Below are 19,565 nucleotides of genomic sequence, written 5' to 3' on the forward strand. Positions count from 1 at the left end.
TTGCGATGCCTTTGGGGTAACTTTGTATTGATGCCTGCAGCAGATCGCAAACACAGTGCAAATGAAATGCAGTGCGAGAAACGAGCAGGGATCGCTGCGTTTCCTGCACTGCATGTGTGTGAACCTAGACGAAGGCTTAAGTATCTTGAGTGCTGGCATTTATGGAAGAGCTCCTAAAGACACGTGCTATATGTTCCTGGCCAGCCTTGGATTGCTGCCACTGAACAGTCCTAAAAGTGGGATGTATCTGAACAAACCTATCTGCCACAAGAACAAAAAATATTTGTTTTTTTTTTAGGTGTATTTTGTGCGTGTACTCGAGAGAGGAGCCGGACTGCAGGTGTTGGGAGTAGGCAGGCCTCCCCCAGAGGCAATCTGCCACCTTTCTCCATGCCCCGGGTGGCAATGGCGGGTGTGTGAGGGGGTCCTCCCACACAGCCCGCCCTACCTGCTCCGCTTTGAAGCCCAACGGGGCAGAGGGACTCCCTATAAGGGAGTGAGAGGATCTAGCCCGCTCAACCAGCCCCGTTAGTCCTTCGCCTCTCTTTTTAGAGACCGCATGGTCAAAGTGCGTGCATGTTAACCCAATTTCGAGTGCGTGTAAGTGTGGTGGTTTTTGTGGGAGGGGGGTGGGCGTACTAAGCACAGGCTTACCTCGCATAGCACACCCACCGGGAGCCGGGCTGAGACCACCAAACTCAATTCACATGTAGCCGAGACCGGGATCCGAACCCCTAGCTGCAGAGGTGAATGGCTTGTCAGCGCAGTGCCAATTGCGTTGAGCCACCGCAGCTCCCTACAAAAAATGTTCTTAAAGCCCAACTTCAGTTTTTATTTTTATATAAAAAAAAAAAAATTGCCTAGCACTGGCACCAAAAAATAAATAAAAAAAGTGCAGCTTTCACTGCACAAATACAAAGCTGTCCCACACAGACACACCACTCTCCCTCTAGATCAGTTTGCTTGCCTTTATCTGGCCCTTGGAGCATTATTCCACCAACTGACAACAATGATTGGGCACCATTACCCCCCCCCCCCAACTTAAACCATCAATGGGGCTCTATTCCTCCTATTAAGTCCAATGATGAGGAACTGATGCCAGGGCACTTTTTATTCCCACTGGCCAGTCTTGCCCCCTAAAGCCTGAAGGACAGTAAACTGGCCCTTTGCTTAAAAAGTTTGAGGACCCCTGCTCTAGGTGATGCTCCTCTTTGGGTTTGTATGATGCACAATGTTGTTCAGTGTAACTCAACCCACTTCATGTGAGCCCAGGCTACCATAAGCACACCACCTGGGGGTGCAGGTACTGCTACACAAAACAGCACCAACGTGTCACCATGTGAGTAACATTCTCAACAGCAGCGAGGCAGGCCTACTGCCATTTCTAGACAAGAGGAAGATCACATGACCAGCTGCAGTTTGTTAAATGTATGAGGTTCTGGGAGAAAACACGGAGTTGGCCTTTAAGTTTTTCACCTGTATATCTTTAGAAAAAAAAACTGTGATAAAGGGTGGTAACCGAATGAAACACTAATTTTATAGGATTCAATTAAACTGCATACAGTGTTTTATGACTGGTGACACATCAGTGTTCTCTGCACCAGCTTCATGAGTAACCCTCTATGTGGCAGGGACTCCAGGTAGAAAGTGAAAAGACTTTACATGAGCACAGGGGGTCTCCTAAACCTACAGCAGAAATCAACACAAGAAAATCTACACTGCAGGGCTGACGCAAAAGGCCCGAGTTATATTTAGAAACGTCTTTGTGTTTGTGAAACAAAAACAAAACACACAGACATCTATTTCATTACAAATCCCAATGTTAAATAATAGCAGCCGGGCTCAAGAGGTAATCTATCCCACGCTCTTTATGGACTGTGTATTCACACATTAACCCTTGGCATGAACTGCAGGAGAATTCTCATTATAGTGCAGTATAAAGGACAGTCAGAATGTCCATTAAATAAACATCATCATACATTATAAAACAAGAAACTGAAGACTACGCCATTATATTAACAGATCTCATGCAGCAGCCATAATTCTAGTATTAATAAGGCTTTCCTTGGATTTTATGTCATAAATACTTAAAGCGGTAGCAAACACTGCTTCATTACTTGTACCTAGAGGTAAGCCTATAATAAAGTTTACCTGTAGGCACAACGAACCTGCACGGTTTAGGAGATATTCACTATATTCACAGTGGCGTCACCAGAGCATGCGCATTGTGCTCGGGACAGCATGCCCCCCCTTCAGAGCACTGTGCTGCAGCCGTGACACCCGTGCGCATGCACAGGAATGGCATCATCATGGCGTGGCCATTCAAATGCCTGGAGCCCGTGAACCCAGAAGGAAGAACAGGCGAATATGGAATCCCTGTTTGTTGTTGACTGCGTGCCGCTGGATGGCTTCAATTTAAGACAATTTTTCTTAATATGCTAGTATGCAATGCATATTAACCACTTCCTTACTCGGCACTTAAACCCCCTTCCTGCCCAGAGCATTTTTTTGCGATTCGGCACTGCGTCGCTTTAACCGACCGTGCGACGTGGCTCCCAAACAAAATTGCCGTATTTTTTTCCCACAAATAGAGCTTTCTTTTGGTGGTATTTGATCACCTCTGCGGTTTTTATTTTTTGCGCTATAAACAAAAATAGAGCGAAAATTTTGAAAAAAAAAAAAAAATTTTTACTTGTTGCTATATAATAAATAGCTCAATTTTGAAAAAAAAAAATTTATCCTCAGTCTAGGCCGATACGTATTCTACATATTTTTAGTAAAAAAATAAAATAAAATAAAAAATCGCAATAAGCGATTTGTTTGCGCAAAAGTTATAGCGCCTACAAAATAAGGGACAGAATTATTATTATTATTTTTTTTTTACTAGTAATGGCGGCGATCTGCGATTTTTATTGCGACTGCGACATTATGGCGGACACATCGGACACTTTTGACACATTTTTGGCACCATTCACATTTATACTGCAATCAGTGCTATAAATATGCACTAATTACAGTATAAATGTGACTGGCAGGGAAGGGGTTAACACTAGGGGGTGAGGAAATGTATTCCCTATATAGTGTTATAACTGTGGGGGAAGGGGGGTGACTGGGGGAGGGAGGTGGCCGATCTGTGTCTCTATGTACAAGAGACACAGATCGGTCTCCTCTCTCCCTGACAGCACCGCTGTCTGTGAGAGCCGTCAATGAGAAATGATCTCATATGTAAACATATGAGATCATCTCTCATTGGCCGCACAAATCGCCTAGCAAACGGCCACTCCGATTGGCCGTTCACGGCGATCTGTGATTGGCTGTGTCCAAGGGACACGGCCAGCACAGAAGTTCCCCGTTGCGCGCTCGGGAGCGCACGCGGGGAACACGGAAAGGGGCGGACGTCAAATGACGGCGCCCCAGAGAACTAGAACCAACCCGCGGCCGTATATAGTCGTACGGCCGTCGGGAAGTGGTTAAGACTAACTTGCAGGGGATTTTTTTTTTTTGGGGCACTTTACTACCACCTTGCCTTAAATTTTCAGATTCAGCATTTTCATCTAAGTTTCTGTTATAAAAACTTGCAAATTAGTAATTTTTCTCCTTCGCCGAGGAGGCTGCACTGATGGGCACCGATTAGACGGCACTGATAGGCAATACTAATTGGCACTGTTGGGAATGCACTGATGATCAGTGCCCCGATTATCAGTGTAAATATCCCCTGGCATACTTGCAGGTTACTGGCTCTCCTCACGGTGTGATAGTGCGTGAGGAAAGGAATACCGATAACCGAAAAATTTGTTTACATGTGATCCACTGTGATTGGACACAGCTGGTCACATGGTAAAGGGCCGCTGTGATTAGACACAGATTCCCCTCTGCTGGCCAGCTGAAGTCACAGGGGAATCTCGGCCCCTCCCACTTCTCTCCAAAGATCGAGGCCGGGCCAGCACAAGGGGATCACGTGACCGCACAGCTGTGGTGTCAGAAAAGGTATTTGGCCTTTTCATTTCAAACACTTACACTTTTGTTAATGATAGCATACCTGCATGGGGTACATGTAAATCACAAAGTGACTTTAAACACTTTAAAGCAGAACTTCAGACAGATAAAAACACATTATTGCAAAAATATCACAAATTTTTTTTTTTTTTTTTTTTTATGCAAGCAGTGTAAATACCTGAATTTGAGCAATTATCAGATCAATTCAGGCTTGCAGTCCCTGTATGAGAAGATGATAATACAAGGAACCAGCCGGTTAATGTGCTGTTTCTCTTTTCACTGTCCAGAGTGTGGGGTGGGTCCAGGAGGACCTAGAGTCAGAGAAACTAGACTGAACATCTAGCAGCAGAAGAAAAAAAGTATTGTGGGGAATATCGCTCGATTAAATGTCAAATATTGCAACAAAAGCTGGATTTTTTTTTTAACAATTAATGGGCTATTCATTTTTATTTGTTACTTTTGGCTGGAGTTCTGTTTTTATGCACACATAGTTCTATTGTTCTGGGCCCATAAAGCTCAGTAAACTTTCACTTGTTCATATCTGTAAAATCTACACATAAAATCTACATCCATGATCAGTGACATGCGCTGGATGGACACAGCAACTTTTTGGTTAAGGGCTCATTCAACTCAGTCTTCAAAGGGAATTTGACAGGTGGCAAGAAGGCATTATGATCCCTCCTTGCTGCCTATTTTAACCACTAAAAAACAAACAAAAAAAAAAAAAAACGTTTTTCACAGTAGCTTCACAGAAGACGCAAAGCTATTAACCCCTGCAGTGCCAGAAGTAGGAAGAGAACACTGTGCCAGTGCAGATTTTTACAGGATCCAGCTACCTGCACAACATGGGACATTCTTCACGTCTGGGAAGTTAGTTCACTAAAGTTAAAGAGAATATAGATCCAGATAAAGTTTTGTGTAAGGGCGCTCTGAGTTACAAGACTAAGCAGAATATGGTCTTTATTGGAGGTGAAGGGATTCGGATAATGAGGAGTCTTCAGTGCACTTAGGGTAGCACTCAAAAGAGACCGCAAACTCTAGAAACACAAAAGAGGCAATATAAGTGCAATATTAAAAAACTGTTAATATCTCAAAAGGGATTAAGAACACTTACAGGATGGATTATGAGAGGAAAGTATCATATGTATAATGGGGGTGATCCGGCATCATGTGGTCCCGGTTTATATCAGGAATTCCCAGAGAAGTCACAATTCAGCAGAAGAACGTCCCAGCAGGAAGAAGCGACAGCTCTGGAGGCACCAATGAAGCGTCCGCGTTGGCAGAATCAGCGTTGAACGTGAATACCGGAAGGGACGTCAGCGGAGGGGGACCTACAACCAGCGTGGACCGCAAAAAGGCTAGGCTTGAAGAAGGAACCAATCAGAAGTTCCCAAACGCGACCCTTTTTGACAACCTCACTTCAGTTTGCGGCCCATGCTGGTTGTAGGTCCCCCTCCGTTGACGTCACTTTAGGTATTCATGTTCAACGCTGATTCTGACAACGCGGCCGCTCCATTGGTGCCTCCAGGGCCGTGGCGTCCTCGTGCTGCATAGTGGCTTCTCTGGGAATTATTGATATAAACTGGGACCACATGATGCCAGATCACCCTCAATATACATATGATGCATTCCTCTCATCATCCAACCTGTAAGTGTTCGTAATCCGTTTTGAGATATTAAAAGTGTTTTAAATATTGCACTTAGAGGCGCCTTTTTTCTGTTTATTTTAAAGAGAATATAGATAGAGATAAAAGTTAAAATTATGCGCTGATAGTAATTTTGTCTAGCCAGTTCTGAGATTTACAGAGTTCCATCAGAGCAGGTTGATGATCTAAGTTTTCTATACTGTTATTAAGCAATGCAGACGGTCGGTTCTCTGCATCAGGCCTATGAGAAAGAGTAGCAGCAAACTCAATGTCCCCCTACTCTGTGTCCTTGCAAACATATGTGCATGAACACTGGTTCAGGGTACAGACCCTCCTTTTGTCCCAATACATGGTTGGAATCCAGACTGATTCAGCTATTTACCGTATATACTTGACCCGAATATAAGCCGAGGCACCTAATTTTACCACAAAAAAATGGGAAAACGTATTGACTCGAGTATAAGCCTAGGGTGTCCATGTGCATGCCTCACTGTGTCCATGTGCATGCCTCACTGCGCCTATGTCTCACTGTGCCCATGACTAGACTTACGTTTAACATAGGAGTATATAGAAGGGGTGCCCGACTTCGAAAAATCGGTGCTCCGCGGCTGTAGGTCCCCCAGACAGCAAACTTTGCACACTTGTAAAGAACTGGGGCTACGTGTGTGCAAAGTTTGGGGTCCAGGTGACCTACGGCCGGTCTGTACTGGGTCCCCAAATTCCGGGAGATCAGGCGCAAGAAGAGGACTCGAGTATAAGCCGAGGGGGGCATTTTCAGCACAAAAAAAATTGCTTAAAAGCTTATACTCGAGAATATATATACGGTACATTTTCATTAAAAAAATGCATTTTTAATGCACACAAACTGCACTCAGTGGCTTTTTATATCGGTCTGGAGAACAGCTTTATACACTGGCTGGCTGAACTGCTTCAAAGGAACACTGTTCTTCAAAGAAAAGATCTAGAATTACAGAAGTCAGCATTTCAATTCTAACAACAAAACCCTGTGACTGAAGATTCCTCAACCTCACTATCAAGCTCCAATATTCATAATCCCGCTCATGTGAAGTGGGGTTCTAGCTGCTCTTTGTTTCATTTGCAGTGTTGGCTGTGGGAAAAGGTTTGATGAGGTTTCAAGTAAATATTAGAACTTCAACTTCCTTAGATTACATGATCTGAAGTAGTGCAGATCAGGGTCTGGCTGACGGGTTTTACTGGAGGAAGTGATGCAGCCAAGTGTTCCATATACTTCCAGCTGGTGAGTTTAAGGTTAAGAGAAAAAAAAGAAAAAGAAGTACATGCGACTACTGTGCTGAGGTCTGAAAATCAGGAAACTAGAAGAAAATTTAGTAAAGTAGAGTGAATCATGAAGACTCTTTCTAGGCAAGCATATGAAGTCACTTTGATGATTTGCTTTATATTATTATGTAAGAATCTTGTTTTTTTTTTTAAACACAAAAATAAAGCAATTTAGAAGGCCTCTTGCACACCACATTTTTTAGGGCAGTTGCACACAGGTGTAAATATTTACTGAGGTTTATGCTCAGGATATGTTTGACAGGAAGATCCTAAATAACATTTTCTGTAAAGACCTTGCTTAAAAAAAAAGCACATAGGCGCGTGAAGGTGTGTAAGTGTATAGATGAGTAACATTTTTCTTCATTGCCAGCGCTGTCATATACGCATTTATACTCACATAAACATGTGTATAGACAAATGAATATGTGTATGCATGTAAATTACAGCACTTAAAATGTACAAAATGTTTTAGTGCTCTGTACTCATTGCTTCATGTACACACAGCCTACTTTGACTGCTGGCCGTTGGAAAACACGGCAAAAATGGCGCCATGGTTTAGCCGCAGTGTTTTCTAGTGGCCGACTGTCAAATTGTTCCTATTCTGAATGTTATTCTTCCACGTTCAGGAGAGGGGGGGGTTTAAGCTCCCCCAATTTCATCAGCTCCTAAACAATGGTAAAAGTGTATATGTACATTGACACATGGGCTTTTGTGGAGTAGAGTTTAGGAGCTTTGGTGCAAAAAATGAAAAAAAAAAAAAAACACTACCAAAAGCTCCCAAAACTTAAGTTTAGGAGCGCTAGTGTACATGAAGCCTTAAGCCCTGTTGTCTATGAGCATTGTTTCATAGACAACAATGCATCCAACTTCAAATCTGTAAAAAATAAATAAAAGAAAATGTATTTTTTTTACTCTGACGTGTAAGAGGCCGTACTGATCTGAGGTGGTGGACGCTCAAGATGTTACACCCAACATACAAGTGTAACATGTAGCATGTTGAGAAAAGTGAACTTATTCTTTAGATGTTTAGGCTGAAGTTTAGGTATGGCAATTTTTACATCACTGCATTGGTCCACCTTGGACCAATGTAAATCAGTTTGTTCCATACCTGTAGGATCCCTGTTCATGCTGGAAATCACTGTACTAGGCAATGATACTGCAGTGATTACTGTTAGCTTTTGGGTCCCATGATGATCGGCTTCCCTGCTGCTTACAAAGAACACTTTGCATTTTCTTAAAGTGGAACTTCACTCTCCCAATCAACATTGATTATTTTGAATCCTTATGTTGCTAGCATTAGTAAAAAGATAGGAAAGTATATCATATTTACTTGTTTTAACTTTTTTTTTTTTTTTTACATTTCTTCAGTTACTTCCTCGTTTCCTGCCTAGGCAAATGATGTCATACATCCCAGGAGTCTTCAGGAGGGGTTTTCTTAGTTAAGCACACTCTCCTGCATGCATGCCTGAGTTAAGGGCAGATGGATTTACTGTCCTTACTCAAGATGGCCACGGACAAAAAAAGCAAGGGATATTTTTTTTTCGACGCGATTCCTCAATATAAAGAATGGAGATATGGATGGGCGAGTTTGCTTTGAATATTAAAAATGAATTAAACAATTAGGATATATATATCGCACATGGATGAACTTTTATCAGTGGTTTCATCTAATCAACATGTGTGATTATATGGATGGATCTATACATTCAATTACATGGACTTTATATAATTTGAATTTGAGTGCTGCTAATGTTGGATTTTATTCAGCATAGATGTTTATATTCTATTTTTTTAATAGTAGCTGCTAGTACACCCTTTTGGAAGTTGGTTCATAAGCGCTGGGAGTGGGATGTTTTGTTTGATATTGTACACTGATTATTCCACACTTTTTAAAATTAAGACCATTTTAATATGTGTTACCAAACAGGCCCAATAGTGTGTCAGTTTTTGGGATAATTACAATGCATATTTCTATCAAGTTTACAAAATGGGTTGGAGGACAAAAAAAGCATTAAGCAAGGTGGAAAGCCTGAGCACCACCCATTTGATAGATGACCATGTAGTTCATGAAACCATACAACGGAGCTGACAAGTTACCAATAAATCCTCTGTAAAAGATCATTCACAGCATTTGGGAAAGCCACAAATGCACTCACAAAACACCAATAAATGTTGCTGTCTGCTTTCTCAAATAAATATGTTACATGTTAAAACTAGATCATCCATATCACGCAACACAAATACAAGCAAAAAGTGCAGCTACTATGTGCTAAGCAGAATAACCCATAGCATCCAATCAAGGCTCAGAGAGAGATCAGCAGACAGGTGACCATCTGCTATGGGTTACTTATTTTTGCACATAGTCTATTTACTATGCACTGTCTCATTAAAGTGAAAGTTCACCCTAAAGCTAAAATCTCTTAATCTACTTGCATCCACAATCCAAGACTAACCTATCTAGCCCTTTAAAGAAAATAAAAAATCGCTATACATACCCTTTCTGAAGCCCATCCGGTCCAGTCTCCAGCAGCGGAAGCTCTGCAGAGAAGACAGCCAACAATGGCTGTGAAAGGAATGGGAAGTGACATCACTCAGACTTACTATGGGGCTTCCGCTGTTGGCTGCCCCTCCTGCACCCACCTATACAGAGCAGCCATCGCTGATAGTACAGTGTGAGACCAGAGCAGCTTCAGAAAAGGTATTTATAGCGATTTCTTCATTACAGGGCTAGATAGGTTAGTCTTCAATTGTGGATGTCAGTAGGTTGATAGATTTTAGTATTAGAGTGAACTTCTACTTTAAGCATGCCCAATGGAGCCTTCTATATAATGCAGGAATAGTAAACATGTTGCCAAAAGTAAAGAGCTTGACGTACTGGTTAAAAAAAAGATAGATTTCCTCTTGTAGGCCATTACTGACAGCTTTTCATAATATTAAACATGATCTTTTAAACTTCCATCTTCATCATCGTTATGTTATCTGCACTGCAGCTACAAGACTGATAAGGGAAGGTTACACTGCAATCTCATAAGACTCTATGGCATTGCACAATACTGTCTGGCCTTCTTTTCAAACACGGAAAGCTGCAATATGAAGAAGTGAGGTGGATAGTTACATACAGGTAACTTTACTGTGTGTGGGACTCATATACAGCACGAGTTCTGGGCAGTGTCCTGTGTCTCCCCACATTTGGAATTACCATACCTTTTTACTAGGCATTGAGAACCTCAAAAGTGAAAGCGCTCTGAAAAGATAAGGCACCTTCTATGACAATGCAGTCTTTTTTTCCTTACTTTTGGCTCTGTACACCACCTCTCTGTGAATCCTAATTCTGGACAATAGACTATCACAACTATTGCCGTTTCAAAAGGTAAACCACATTGCCCATCTTACCTCCTCTAACTCAAAGGACTCCTTTGCCTGTGTTCCAAGATTTTTTATCGATGGATTTGGAGCAGGCAGTTCCTTTTCTGGGGTAGATGTGGGTGGATTTTTTGCCGTTAGGTAGTTCTCACATTCCTGATCAGTGGATATACTCAAATCTTTAAATTCAGAATCCGCCGTTTGTGAAGAAATACATTCAACCGAGTTCATGGAGGTTTCTGCCTGGTTAATGTTGGATTTATGCAAAACGTCCGTTGCAACACCGTTTTCTTTTGGAAGGGTAGAAATATCATGACCATTCAAGTCTGTGACAACTGAAGTTGAGGCTTCCTCTTTAACCTCTTTAACTGTAGCAAGAGGTGACAAATTCTTTTTGAACAGCTTCTGTGCCTTCTGTTCATTTTTACTTCCTTCCTCTTCATTATTCTTCAATAACTGCCCTCCTTCATCTGGAGACTGAACAATACTGCTATCCCCAGCTGCTCGATTTCCACATAAGTTAAGTTTTGACAAAGTCTCCATGAGTCGAGCGGCAGTCTGGCTGGAAGCTCTGGTAAGAGGTGGTGGTTTGGTGGGTTCTGCAGTAGGAGGTGTCGTTAGAGACTTTGAGCTGCCTATTCGTTGGAGTGGAGTTCCAGAAACTTGAGAATATAATGAAGTAAATGCATTTGCAACATCTGTGAGAACTTTAATCTGACGGAAACGACCTGGTTAAAGAAACATAAATATTAAGAAGGAGGGGAAAAAAATCTCATAGTTTCAATTTAAAGTGATACAGTTGTAGATTCGCACTTTATAAAATATATTCGCTAATTTGACTTATTAAAGTTGCAATCCAGAACACAGATTTTGAAAATCTTCTAAAACAAAATGGGCATTTTATTTTTTTCCACTTTTTTTTTTTAGCCAAACTTTGCAGGTTTTTTTTTTAAGGGAAAAATCTGGAGGACTGCACTTTAATATGTTTAGTCTACCATTAAAAAAATATAGAAAATATACTCTGATTTAAAGATAAACTCCAGGCAAAATGCTAAGTGCATAGATAAAATACATATACAGGAGCTAGTTTACCTGCAAAAATTATTTCTACGCATCAAGTCCTGAGATGTACAGAGCTCTGCCCCACAACACAACCCTGCCTGGGCCGGGGTAATGAGGACCTTATCTTTCTTCTTTCCAACCTATGCTGTACAGCGCTGATTTCTAACAATGGTGGATAGCATTATGGGGGTAGTGGTGCTGCCTATTCCTGAAGAATTACCTACAGGACCCTATGGGGGATCTGAGTATAATTGATGGGGCCTGAGTCAATTATACCTAGATCCCCCATAGGGTCCTGTAGGTAATTCTTCAGGAATAGGCAGCACCACTACCCCCATAACGCTATCCATCTTCCTTTTGGGGATTCTCTTTCGGGGGGGGGGGGGGTGCCGTGTAGCCTTTCACATGTCCTAAGCATGGATTCTGTTAATTCTTTGTATAGGATTTCAAACAATATTAGCACAATTAAAACGTAGTATGACTGTTTAAAAGAAGTGTTTAAAAAAGTGCTGCATTCAATTAATACGTGAGGTCTTTGTGTTTTACATGGTCCCCACAATGCAGCTCACATAAGTAGAACTTCAGCAACAGATACATTGCTATTAATCCAGAAAGCAGGGGGCAGATTAGGAGTGGCCAGGTACTGATTGACCAGCTACAGGCTGCAATATTTATTCATCCCGCTGTTTTGCAAGTAGGAATAGATTACACAAGAGTGTCAACTCCACCCAGAATGGATCATCTTTATCACACCTTCACAGGAAGCTGCATTAAGTGGACTTCACTGGCAGGACCAACAGGTATTTGTAGAACTTTGCAGGGGGGACTAAGCGAAAACTGTAATCGTAGATGGACTTCCAATTAAGTGCTGGATCACACTTTTTTTAATGGGGGGGGGGGCAAAGTTATACTATTAAGCTTGTGTTAATTACTGGCCTGCATTAATTTTTGCTTTTTATATCTGCCTGGAGTTTAGCTTTTATCATTACTATTCTTTAACCAATGAAAAAATATGTACATTAAAAACTTTTAAGATTTTACCAACCAAAGAAAGAAATTAAAAGTAATTTTAAAGATATTCCCATATTTTGAATTACTGTCCCTTTTCATCTTAAAATTAGGAATCCTGGGAGGAGGCGTATTGGCAAGTTAGCCATTTAAAAACTTACCATGGTTTAAAGATATATAAAGAGCATCTACAAAAACAAAAAAGGAGATCTTAAATGTTAAAGAGTGAATGCTGGATGCTTACAACAAAAAAAACTTCAACCCAAGCTAGTCACGTATCTAGTGTAATGGAGCTGGGCAGTTTAGTCCGAGTGACGGTTCACACTACCGTGACTTGGGATCCGACTTGTGTTACCCCAAGTCACACGACATGAGAAATTCAATTGAAGTGAATGAGAGCCGTCTTAATGCACACTACGGAAGTCGCTCCGACTTCAGAAAAGTTTCCTGTACTACTTCAAGGCGACTTGTACCCATTGATTTCAATAGAATTTGCCTCCAAAGTCGGATCACTGTCCTCCGCTTTTTGGATCCCTCCCCCCTCTGGTGTCACATTTGGCACCTTTCAGGGGGGAGGGGGTGCATATACCTGTCTGAGGTATTTGCACCACTTCCAGGTTCTGAAGCGGGAGTCCAGCCTTGTGATGTCTAAACCCCCCCCCCCACTCCGTCTTCTGGGAAACACTGTTTCCAGGAGAGAGCGGGGACCAGTGACAGCACGTCGCAATCCTCGCGCATGCGCAGTAGGGAATCGGGCAGTGAAGCCGCAAGGGTTCAATTCCTGATTCCCTCACGGAAGATGGCGGCAGAAAGAAGCCGAGGACAGAGCGATTTCTCAGCCTCGTCTGCTGACATCGCGGGCGCGCTGGACAGGTAAGTGAGTCAGTAGCTGCAGTATTTGGGTGGACCTCCGCTTTAAAGCGGTTGTAAACCGCATATAATTTTTTTTTATTTTTTTACCCTGCAAGGCAAAAGGCATAATCAGCTAGTATGCACCGCATAGTAGCTGATTATGAAATACTTACCTCAAAACAAGGTGAAGAACACTTACCTGGTTCACACCGAGCGAGATGTCATCTTGCTCCGGCGTGTCTTCCGGGTATCGCCGCTCCAGCGCTGTGATTGGCTGGAGCGGCGATGACGTCACTCCCGCGCGTGCGCGCGGGAGATTTAAAAATCGGCAAAGTCCGGCGGCTGCCGGATCTTTCGCCGCGGATTCCCCCTGCGCATGCGCCGCTGCAATCAGCGGCGCATTGCGAGGGGAATATCTCCTAAACCGTACAGGTTTAGGAGATATTCTTTATACCTACAGGTAAGCCTTATTATAGGCTTACCTGTAGGTAAAAGTGAAAAATAAGGGTTTACAACCACTTTAACTGAAGCAACTTTACAGGAAGAGAAAAAATTTTCTCAAGCAAACCCCTCCCTCCCAGAGAGCCGATTATTGTTTGATTGGCCACTGGCAAAGTTGCCTGTCCTGGAGGCAACTTGAAGTTGCCTCGCAAAGTCGTGCAGACTTTCATGTCACTGTAGTGTGAACCAGCACTGACTGTAGATAAATATATCTACAGTATCTAGTAACATAGTTGCATCTAATGTCCCCTATGTACCACTGGGTAAAATAGAAAGAAAAAAAAAACACACACACGCTTGCGTAGAGTTCAGCCATAAATAGATCTTAAACATAAACCCCTACGTATACATACAGGCCTAATTACCAGAACTCACTTCTAAAACACAGCATGTTATAGTCTTTTGCTAGTACATCCATCAAAAAAAAATCAACAAGGAAAAAAAAAAGTGTTGTGCAACTTAATGAGATCCACTGCTGACCAGTAGTAACATGTGTGTGTGACTAAGCAGGAACAGGCAACAACCTTATGTGAGGAAAAACAAAAACTATTCCAGAGAACAAGATAAAAATCAAGCATTAGCAAGATGTAGAAAATCAATCAACGTAATTTACCTTTAGGCTTCATTTCCATGGACGTTTTTACAGCCACTTTTTTTAGCATTTTTTACAGCTTAAAAACTCCTGTCCATGTTTTTTTTTTTGCGTTTTTTTGAGAGTTTTTGAGCGCTTTTGAGCGTTTAACGTCTGGCGTTTTTACAGCTCTAAGGCTGGAGCTTCAGAACGCACTGGTCCTGGGTTTTTTTTGCAGCTTAAAAATGGCTCAGCCATCTACAGCTCAAAAACGTCATGGTGGGCATGAGGCCATAGACTAACATGGAGAGCTGTTTTTAAGCTGCAAAAAAGCTCAGAAAAGTGGCTGTAAAAACGTCCAAAAACGTCCATGGAAATGAAGCCTTAACCTTAGTTTTATTTACAGTGGCAAACCAAGAAGCTTCACAAGTATAGTCAAGTCACTAACATTAGTTCCACACACAAAAAATAAATACAAATTTTATATATTTTTTTTAAATCTGTTGATGCGTCAGCATCATCCTCTGGTTAATTAGGTAGCACCGAGACTGAACCAAGACCTGGCAGAGTCATCTTTTAGGAGGTGCAGTGTGGTAAGGGGCGAGGGATATTGAAGAGCAGCTGAACAGAAAAGGTCCTTTTATTTCACATAATCCTATGAGCATGAGGCATGCAAAGCGTGGGTGTGGTTTAAATTGTGCTAAATATTGGGTGTGGCCCAAAGTGGGCATGGTTAAACAGAGTCTGAGATGCCTTACATAGTGCAGAATATGGTAATGTTGAATAGGGAATGTACAGTGCAGAATGAGGGGGCATAGATGCCAATATATATATATACACATATATATATATATATATATATATGCGCATGCGCAGGGGGGATCTACGGCGAAAGGACCGGCAGCCACCGGACCTTGCCGAGTTTTAAATCTCCCGCGCGCACGCGCGGGAGTGACATCATCGCCGCTCCAGCCAATCACAGCGATGGAGCGGCGATACCCGGAAGACATGCCGAGGCAAGATGAAATCTCGCTCGGCATGGACCAGGTAAGTGCTACACACCTCGTTCCGAGGTAAGTATTTCATAATGAGCTAATATGCGGTGCATATTAGCTCATTATGACTTTTGCCTTACAGGAGAAAAAAAAATAAAAAATTTGATGCAGGTTTACAACCGCTTTAAGAAGCATTTTTGGAAAACGAAAAAAATGCGTTTAGGACAGATGTTCAGAGGCATTTCAAAAGCCACACGTCTGTAACAGCTTGTAAATGGGTGTAAATGCGGTAACTATGTTTAGCCGTGTTTCATTTACAGGCGTTTTTAATTTTTGTTAAATGGTTTTGTGTAAAACGTCCCGTGTACATTAGGCCTAACAGTAAATTTACAGAACACAGAAATCAATGTTCCATTTTTATTTGCTGGTACACAAGGAGTTTATTGCTGGACAAACCAGTGATATACATTATTACTTGTTTTGTTGTCCAAAGTTCACAGAAGCAGAACTTTGCCCAATACCAACTTACAGTACCTCCTGCTGCGACCAACCTAAAACGTTTTTTTCTTCCAATCAGTGTACTTGAACGTGGGGAAAAAAAAAGCAGATTTAGATAAACCGTTTTTCATTTTGTATATATTGGACTCTATACTATGTTTTACCTGGAATCGAAGGATCTAATTGGTAACCAAAATGAACATGAAAGGGACATACAAGCTATATAGAAACAAATTGTCTTACTTGTTAAGGCAAAATTGGGATTCTCCACCTCCAGACGCTGCATCTGTGCATTTAAGAACACTTTAATATCGATCCCATGGGCGAAGGAGGAGTTGTTGAAAAACCTTGGTGGTATTTTAGAAGCAATGTCAGGCTCATCTCTACCAAATCCTAGATTATAAAGAACTTCCTCAGGGTCTTCTTCATAGAGGTCTAACAACTCCGATACGCTGAAAAAAATAAAAAATAAATATGAATTAAAAACATCTCTTAAATATCTCCTCACACACCCCCGGACCTTTACAGACAAGTTCTAAAAGGGGATACCGTGTGAATATAAAGTCAGCTTTCTGTGAGTATCCCCCTCCATCAACATTAAAGTTTTATCTGTTATCTTTTTCATGAATTCTCAGCATCTCATGTTTCTCATCCTATAAAGCTACTTACCATGTGTACTTGTGGGTATCGGGCACTGTGCCCAAAGCTGATCACTTCTGTTTGTACTCCTGAGTATAGCGTAAAAGCATCCACTACCAGTGATTATACATTCACACTGATGAATAGGTATTTTATAAACGTTGCCAGTTTTTACATGTACGGTATTAGCACTTGAAGTGATTTTTTTTTATTTTAAAACCACAGCCCAGCGACAGTACTTGCAATGAATGAAAAGTATCTTGTGTGCGGAGGTCTCCTATTCTAGCTTTATTATCCACAGCTGTGATCTTTCGACGCTGCTGGGGATTTATCAGAGTGGCACTTTTCAAAAAAGTGTTCACTAGGCCCGACCTTTCCACCATTCATAGAAGCCATACTATTGGCTCCCACAAAGAAAAACGCTCTATGAGAGGAGGCAGGTCTTTAATTCATGAAACACATTTCACGTGTTGTAGGCTGTTGTTCCTGGTTCCATTTTTAATTAGTTAAAGGGGTTGTAAAAGGTACAATTATTTTTCCTAAATTGCGTCTTTTACCTTAGTGCAGTCCTCCTTCACTTACCTCATCCTTCAATTTTGCTTTTAAATGTCCTTATTTCTTCTGAGAAATCATCACTTCCTGTTCTTCTGTCTGTAACTCCACACAGTAATGCAAGGCTTTCTCCCTGGTGTGGAGTGCCGTGCTCGCCCCCTCCCTTGGACTACAGGAGAGTCAGAACGCGCTCTACATTACAGACCGAGAAAGGAGCTGTGTGTTAGTGGGCGTCCTGACTCTCCTGTAGTCCAAGGGAGGGGGCGAGCATGACACTCCACACCAGGGAGAAAGACTCGCATTATTGTGTGGAGTTACAGACAGAACAGGAAGTGAGGATTTCTCAGAAGAAATAAGGACATTTAAAAGCAAAATGGAAGGATGAGGTAAGTGAAGGAGGACTGCACTAAGGTAAAGGAAGCTATTTAGGAAAAGAAAACATTTTTAACTTTACGACCCCTTTAAACTCCAGTTGTTGCTTTAGTGGTTCCCTTACACATTGGAGCTGATTTACTAACAGCGAAGGCCCCTTTCACACGAGCGGACTGATCGGGTCTGCCTGTCCGTTTTTCAGGTGGACCCGATCAGACCACCCATTGTTTTCTATGGGGCGGTGGATGGCAGTGGACATATGTCCGCTGCCACTTGCCGGCATCAGATAAATTCTGGTGGATCGGATGACAATGGCCCCATAGAGGAGAGCGGGCTGTGTCAGCGTCCGCTCTGCTTTACGGAGCAGACACGGACATGTCCTCAACAGAGCGATCCCCCCTGGGAAGGTGGATCCACTTGGACGAATCCGCTTTGTCTGAAAGGGGCCGAAGAGTGCAAAATCTGGTGCATAGAAAGCAAACAGCTTCCAGGTATTATTGTCAAAGCCTAATTGAACAAGCTGAAGATAGAAGCTGATTGGCTACCATGCACATCTGCACCAGATTTTGCACTCCTCCCATTTTAGTAAATCAACCCCTTTGTGTCAATGTTCGTCTCCTGCAAATATAGATCTTGCGTGGGTTGATTTAAAGTAGTTATAACTTTGTAAGTTTGCATTGGTGGAAATGTGTACAAATTGTGTGAAGACCTATATACTCCTGCCTTACAAGCTTTCTAGGCAGTGTACTAGATACAGTATTAAGATCTGTAAATATAGATCTTTATTAAACGGCTGCATCACTCCTAAGGCTGTGTGAGTAGGAGAGCAGTGCCTGGTGAGGTGAGGAGACCATGGACTTTTCTGTGTGAAAAAGCCCAGTGCTGAAGGTCTCCTGGAGAGCACTCCAGAACTGGTGACAGAGGACAACGAAAAGGACGCAACAGTAGAAAACTACCTCAACAAGGTGGACATTTGCTGATCGCCGCTGTTGCATACCTCTGTGAGTGCTTGACCTATGCGGGGAGCTGCGACACTGTGGATCCTGACACCTGATTCGTGAGGGATACCGATCCATCTCTACAACCTGAGGGACAACTGTTTCCCAACATGCCTGTTTAGACCCTTCCTGAGAAGGTCGGGTCACAGGCTCTCTGGTAAGCCTCCATTTCTCTTGGTGTGGGATTCTCTGTGGATTGCTTCCTCCTATCTCCATCTGTGGTCTTTCAGTGGATCTTCACTCTCTTACCATCTTCACTGGAGGGGGCGAGCAACCCCCACTCTCCTCTGTGGACTCTATTTATATTTATACACTTTTGTTTATAATTTATGGACTTATATTGAAACACTGTGCACCATTATCACTATGATTAGCTATGTGGCATAATATATACTAATTGGGTGGAACACTGAGACAGGTTTTACTGGCTTCACTGCGGTAATATATTTGTCACTTTTTTTTTATTTAGGTATCATACCACTTACCTTTACAGGTTTAGTTATCACGTTTATTTATTGCAACTATCCTGTTTACCATAGAGGACAATTGCCACATCAGATTTTGTTATTTTTAATTCCACTCATATTTTTTCATTTATGGTTTATTTATTCATTTAAATATTCAATTGATACACTATCCCATTTGTTACATGCAGTATCACAGATTCACAGAATGCACAAAGTTTTGAACCGGTTCTGCCTCTCTCTGACTCTCAGCATGAAGGGCCCTATCGCATGGCCAGACAAAGTGCCAATTTTTCTCTTTGTTACAGGAAAGCACAAACTACAAACATTTTGAAAAAATAAATAAAAAATAAATGCTCTAAACTGATCTTCACTAAAACAGCCCATCTTACAAATCAGCCTTAAAGTGATACTAAACCCACAACAGTAAAATCAGTCTGTATATGCAGTAAAGCATGCTTGTCATACTCACTGTGGAACCTAAGGGGTTAATCTGGCACATTTTGTAAAAAGGCTGTTTGATCCGGACTTCTCTGATCCTCCCCTTCTTCCAGAGTCCCCAATCCATCTCCTGATAGTACAGAGCCTTGGAGGCAATCTACATATGCTCAGTTTGGGGTGTACTGCCAGAGAGTTTTTTTTTTGTAGGAGAGAGTGTATGTGATCAGCCAAGCACCAATCAGCACTGTCCAGACCGAGAGTCAGGGGTCCTGCAGTCTCAGAAGATAGTCTGAGTATAACGAAAACTC

At 42.0% G+C, this 19,565-nt stretch overlaps 1 protein-coding gene across 1 annotated transcript in view; it reads right to left on the bottom strand.

Annotated features, from left to right (window-relative positions):
- ITPRID2 (ITPR interacting domain containing 2) overlaps positions 1-19,565 on the bottom strand; it is a 150,657-nt gene that overhangs the window by 53,771 nt on the left and 77,321 nt on the right. Inside the window, exons 7-8 of the mRNA XM_040357640.1 lie at positions 16,035-16,243; positions 10,335-11,032 (exon numbers count right to left, since the gene is read on the bottom strand). Coding sequence (XP_040213574.1) covers positions 10,335-11,032; positions 16,035-16,243 — 907 coding nt within the window. The remainder of the gene's footprint in view (positions 1-10,334; positions 11,033-16,034; positions 16,244-19,565) is intronic.

This window comes from Rana temporaria, chromosome 6 (assembly GCF_905171775.1).
Source record: "Rana temporaria chromosome 6, aRanTem1.1, whole genome shotgun sequence".
NCBI classification, from domain to species: domain Eukaryota; kingdom Metazoa; phylum Chordata; class Amphibia; order Anura; family Ranidae; genus Rana; species Rana temporaria.